Source organism: Sinocyclocheilus anshuiensis, unplaced genomic scaffold, assembly GCF_001515605.1.
Source record: "Sinocyclocheilus anshuiensis isolate Anshui unplaced genomic scaffold, SAMN03320099.WGS_v1.1 scaffold230, whole genome shotgun sequence".
Classification (NCBI taxonomy): domain Eukaryota; kingdom Metazoa; phylum Chordata; class Actinopteri; order Cypriniformes; family Cyprinidae; genus Sinocyclocheilus; species Sinocyclocheilus anshuiensis.
In genome coordinates this window covers 222,021-228,095 of record NW_015546034.1, presented here as the reverse complement: position 1 = coordinate 228,095, position 6,075 = coordinate 222,021, and the positions used below count along the sequence as shown (strand labels likewise).

General features: G+C 38.1%; 1 protein-coding gene across 7 annotated transcripts in view; it reads right to left on the bottom strand.

Moving 5' to 3' along the window:
* Positions 1–6,075, bottom strand: part of usp54b (ubiquitin specific peptidase 54b) — a 127,458-nt gene that overhangs the window by 9,827 nt on the left and 111,556 nt on the right. For all 7 annotated transcript variants that reach the window (XM_016499915.1, XM_016499919.1, XM_016499912.1 and 4 more), the window contains 2 exons: positions 4,918–5,080; positions 963–1,867 (listed from right to left, as the gene is read on the bottom strand). In XM_016499915.1, coding sequence (XP_016355401.1) covers positions 963–1,867; positions 4,918–5,080 — 1,068 coding nt within the window. The remainder of the gene's footprint in view (positions 1–962; positions 1,868–4,917; positions 5,081–6,075) is intronic.

Here is a 6,075-nt window from a genome sequence, read left to right as displayed (position 1 = left end):
TGGGGTAAAGCATCGCTGTTTTATCATACTAGATACATTTGAAAGTTCTGTTATAATGCTACTCTGTGCGGTTGTCACCTGTGTAATAAAACGCATAACATATCAAAGCGTCTTTGGTGTTTACATGTTTTCTACAAAACAAAACCAGAAATCGAGGGTGTATGACGTGATTGGCCGGTGACGCAATGACCAGGGACGAGCCACTATTTAAAATGGCTATTTCTCTGGATTTAAACATTCTTCAAAACATTCGGGATAATGAAAGTACACAAGTCAGATAAATATATAACACTGTTCTAGTGATATTTTAATAAAAAAATCTTACATATTGTGCCTTTAATAGTTTTAATTATAGGCCTATAATTCATTGTATAATAAACCTGTTTTGAAAGACCTTTTTAAAATCATTTTCAATGAGGAGTAAGCTAATAGTTGGATCTTTTATTATCCTCACAGTGCATCAGTTATGCGGTAATGTGCTATGAAATTATTGCGGGGGAAATTAATTGTAATATTAATTTAATAATAAAAGTAACCTAATAATAATAAGAATGTAACAGGCCTACATTAGCTGGAAATGCCAAATGCTCTTAAATTTGCCAATATTTGATGCTTTTGACAATATCTCTGGCTATCGTCGATACATGATCATCGTCTTTTGACGTACCCCAGCACGGAGAGGTTAACGCGGTGGCCCCCTCACAGTGCGTGCCTGTCCGCTACGCTACTGTGTGCATCTTGATGCCAGGGGATTCACATAACTGTCTTGAAACCAATGCAAAACCTAAGTGGGGAAAAATTCCTGATTGCATGGTTCCTATTGAAATTACTACATTTCACCTGTGAAAAGTGGCCAAACAATGGTACAGTAAATGTGACCGCAACTGTAGTCTGGCAGAGACAGAACTTTTAAAGTGCATGTAAACTCACTTAGTGTGAGGCAATTTAAGATGTTAATTTACCTGGTCTCGAAACAGCAGGTGAGCTGGTACCACACAGGGCTCGGCCAGGACCCGGGCCAGCCTGCAGACTAGACTGGTAAAGTGAGTCCAATTCAGAGAGTTCCTGGTCCTCGGCCTCTGTGGGTTCCAACTCCATGCTCTGGAAGTTTGAGTACTTAGGGATGTTCTTCTTCCTGGTGCTCATGGGAATGTGAGGAGCAAGGTGTCTTCCAGGTGTGTGTTGAGAGAGGGCAGGTCCTGTTTGCTGGTTCTGATCAGGAGGTGTGTCATAGGGGTTGACAACAGCATCAGGACGGTCTAGGCTCCAAGAGGACCAATGACGGGCAGCAACTGGAGGGGTCAATTTGGTGCAGGGCTGGGAAGATGCACACAGGGGTTGCCATATGGGGGCTCTTCGGGGCACTGGCCCCTTCTCCTCAACAGGGATGGGTGGTGGACTGGGATTGCTGGATTGGGGTATCTGGTCTGGACTATCTGCAGTGCCCTGCCACAAAGGAGGATTTGGAGATTGAGGGTGCTGACAGCTGGAGACCTCTTCGTCCTCTCCCAATACACCCCAGAAGTCAAGGGGCAAAGAGGGCAGAGATATGGCAAGGTGCTTGCGTATGGGCATGATCCGAATGCCTGATGCTTGGAGAACATCTGATAATCTGATGCCACCCCATTCGTCCTCATTCTGGGTTGTCCAATTGTTGTGTTCATCACGCTCTTGGGGCTGTGGCTGAGAAGAGGCAGGCCGGGGATTGAGCGATGGGCGGCTAGAAGGCTGAGATGGGGAGTTTGTACAAGAGGAGGGTGATTTCATGTGTTGAGGAGAGGGTGGGCCAAGCACAGAATCCTGATTGGTCTCCCAGACCTCTTCCTGATTGGCTGTCAACAATACTTGGACCGGGCCAGGCTGTTCACTGAAGAGGCAAGAAAAGCAAGAGAAGGGTTTTGGTTAGACACTCTCTGAAAAATGAACATGGTTATCTGAAATTAGTACAGTCCCATTCAACATTATCACTCAATTAATGTCACTAATTAAATTATGGCAAAATTTATTTATTTAATGGCATGATTATATGAATTATTTGAAAAATGTAATTAAATTAATTAACTTTGTTTAACATTATGTTTTGTAATTAAAACATTAAGGACTAAAATGCCTTCACACCAGTATTGTTATTGTTAAACAAATTATTTATAATCTTTTTATTTGTTGAAATAAAGCTGAAGTAAAATAAAATATCAACATTTCATGAAAAACTTCAAATTAAAAATGAAAACCTATGCTGAATTACAACTTTGATGCTATTATTTCCTTGTGCATATAAATGTGTACTTGTGTATGCTGAAAGGTTTAACTTTTTATAGGAAGCCACATATATATTTTATATAAATATATTTTATATTACCAAAAATATGCAGTATGTATTCATTCGTTAAGGCAGACTAAACATAAAATAAGCAAGAAACCAAGAGTTCTAACAGGTCTTTGATAAGATCAGTTGGTGTTATATTTGTAAATCAATACTCATTCATTCATTTCAAAATATTCATTTATTTCAATGTCCAATCATACCCGAACAAATGGTTTTGTTGCAAGAAACCCAATCTAACACATTTTCTAACTCAAAAAGTTAAAGGGGTCATATGATGCGATTTCAAGTTTTCGCGATTATGGTAAGGGGCGTTACATTTCCGACGAGTGCTTGCGGTGTTCGGCCAATCACAATGCACTGGGTCAGCTGGCCAATCAGAGCAGACTGCGCTTGTCGGAAGGAGGGACTTTGTAGAAAACGAAGCGTTTGAGAGAGGCGGGGCATAGAGGACCTACAATAATGTACAGTATTTGAAAAATAATGTGTTTTTTGAACATTAAAGCATGTCAACATATTATGTTACACCAAATACACAAAATAATGATCTTTAAAAAAGCATCATATGACCCCTTTAACAATGCTGCCAAGGACCAAATTCAAGGAGACCTGCGTCCTTCACACCAGTATTCATGAGCCACTTCTCATACAATGCACACACACACAGTCCCCGCGTGCTTTCCACAGCTGACGCACTACGTGACCTTGACATAATTTTCATAGTCGTCATATAAACCAGAGTTACAGCAGCCATAAATATGCCCAAAAGCTCCCCAGAAGTGGAGTGCATGGGAATGAGCATTGGCTTTGCTCCAGAAGGGAAACCTGCTCGCTATTTGCATTCACCTCTAATAAAGCAGAGCAGAGTATCCATCAGAATACCATCAATCCTCCTTAATCTCTACTGGCCCTCAGCGACCCACCGATGACCCGTGTGATAGATTCATTGTCAGATAAATCTTTATCTAATACCAGTAAAAAGCCTCTGGAAGATGCAAACACACAATCCTCAGTGTTTTTATTGCATTGTGCAGTGAATGCATTGTGCAGTGAAAATATTTTATAGGTTTAAAAAAAAAAAGCTAAACTGAACTGAACATCTTTCACAGTGCCCCCAGGAATCTGCTTACAGTATGTACCCCAGGACAGTCCTGACTGGGAATCACTGGTTTAGAGAAGCAGTACTAGGTGATAGGTGGTTCCTGGCGGCTGCTGCATGCCCTAGAGTGGGTATAGAGGGAACTGAAGTGGGAGAAATTTCGGTACAGAGGTAAACATCCCCGATTAATGTGCTGGAGTGCTCATTTACTGTAAATACTTCCTCAAGAACTACATTGGGTAATTACCCAAGGGGCTTTGGCCAGGTCAGGCCATACATCACATCAACACCTTTAATCAATGGAGGGGAAAGAGAAAGCAGGGAACAAGAAAAAACAAATAAAACAACCGCATTCCATGGGACACACTGCCGCAGTGGCTGTTGCTTTGTTCTACTTTATTAGTAAAGTGGCATGCCATGTGTATGTAATATCGGGGGGTAGCCATTCGCTAGCTTGGGTTTGCCAATAACTCAGCCGACTGCACCCAGGCTTCTAATATTTGGTCTTATCGGGAATCTATAACACCCGTCCCATCTGTATGTGTGATTTTAAATGAGAAATTAACCTCTAAAATCTCTGGAAAACAAACAACAAAACCCAAAGCAACCACAGCTCATTGTGAGAGTAAAATGTCAGCTTGCATTCTGACAAACTGATCAGTTAGATCAGAAGTGATCAGAAGTGAGAACTGCATCACAATCACAGAAATATAACAGAAAACACAGCTTTTTCTCATTACCACTTTACAAAAGTCCAATATAACTATAATTCTTCCTAATAACATTTTTTTTTACAGAAACATGGGTTGGCTTTAAGACCAAAATCTTGACTTCGGTACGATACCAGCCTTGGTACCTCAGTATCTATAAAAACAGATGTTAGGTAGACTACTATATTATGCATGACAGATTTGCATATCATGTAAATGAAAAATTTACTAATAACTGAATTGACCATGAAATCTGTTAGATAAGTTATATTTTTAAATCAAGCAATGTCATGGAATTAACAACATATAAAACATATATTTGTATTTGAAAATAAATCTATATTAATATAAATCTATAAATCTTATTAAATCTAAATATTCTGATGCATGAAGATAATGTATCAAACTAAGAAAAATAACAGTTAACATATTTTGCTAACATGCATAAATTCAGTCTTGCATAAATTTTGAGATGGTCTATTGGTATTATTATACTAACAATTAGTTATAATAATTTATTCATACATTTCATAATCAATACATTTATTTTTGATTCTCAAATAATGCATCAGTGCATTTGAACACCATTATACATCAACTCTACTTTCATGTTTCAAGTCAAAAATTACGTTTGTATGCTGGTATTGTACTGTTTTAAATTTTTTGGTACTGCAGTCCTGATTATGCATCGGTATACCACACAACCCTAACAGACCCAGGGGTCTGAGAGAGTACTGATCTAAACAAGCGGTTAAGCTGGACACACAGGGTTACAGTACAGGTACCTGGTGGGGCCCTGTGGGCGGCTGGGCTCCTGCTGCTGCTCTTGCTGTTGCTGCATGCGCTGCTGTAGGCCCCGCGCTCTCCTCATGCATTTTTGCAGCTTGGCGTCAGCAGTCCTGCTATGAGTGTTAGCACTGCCCTCATGCATGGAAAATCTTAGTTTAGCTATAATGCAAAAGAACAACAAAAAGGGAAAGGAAAGAAGAGCAGAAGAAAAGAAAACGCAGAAAAGAAAAAGAAAGAGCTGAGTTATGAGGGGCCGGCATGCGGACCATTTCTTTGTTATAGAAACGACAAAGTAGTGAAATTGAAAGAAAGAAGAGAGGGTGATGGTGGGATATATCCCACCTTTCACCCCAAAGCTCTAGGCTGTTCAATAGGCAAAGCTTTGCACGCTAGCTCATCAAAGTTGACACATTGTTGACTTCATGTAATGGGTCGATAACAATAGCTTGCATCAGAAGTGTCATGCCCATATGCCCATTTTGAAAAGTACACCCAAGGGAAAAAAAAACACTTTTATAATTAAAATGCAGGCATGTAAAAAAAAAAAGTCTAAATATTTCACATCTAAATTTGTTCAATCCAACTAACTTGCACATTCCACAGAAAATTCAGTCACTATGTTGCTCCAAAACATTTATTTGTCTTATACTTATCTATTAATTTATTAAATTATTTAATTTATTATTAGTTGTGCTGTCTTACTTTTTTCTCTTTAAAATGTTTTATGTTCTGACCTGTGTATTTAAAAGGTTGTTTTACAAATACAATTAATGATAATATTAATAACAACAACAACAATGATAATAATAATAATTATTATTAAAAAAATATATTTGTTATGTGGTCTTACTTTTTTCTCTTTTTAAAATGTTTTATATTCTGACTTGTATATTAAAAGGCTGTTATACAAATACAATTAATGATAATATTAACAACAACAACAACAACAATAATAATAATAATTATTATTATTATTATTATTAAAAACTAAATATTTGTTATGTGGTCTTGCTTTTTTCTCTTTAAAATGTTTTATGTTCTGACCTGTGCATCAAAAGGTTGTTATACAAATACAATTTGAATTAAAGGGTTAGTTCACCCAAAAATGACAATTAGCCCATTAATTAATCAACCTTATGACGTTCCAAACCCGT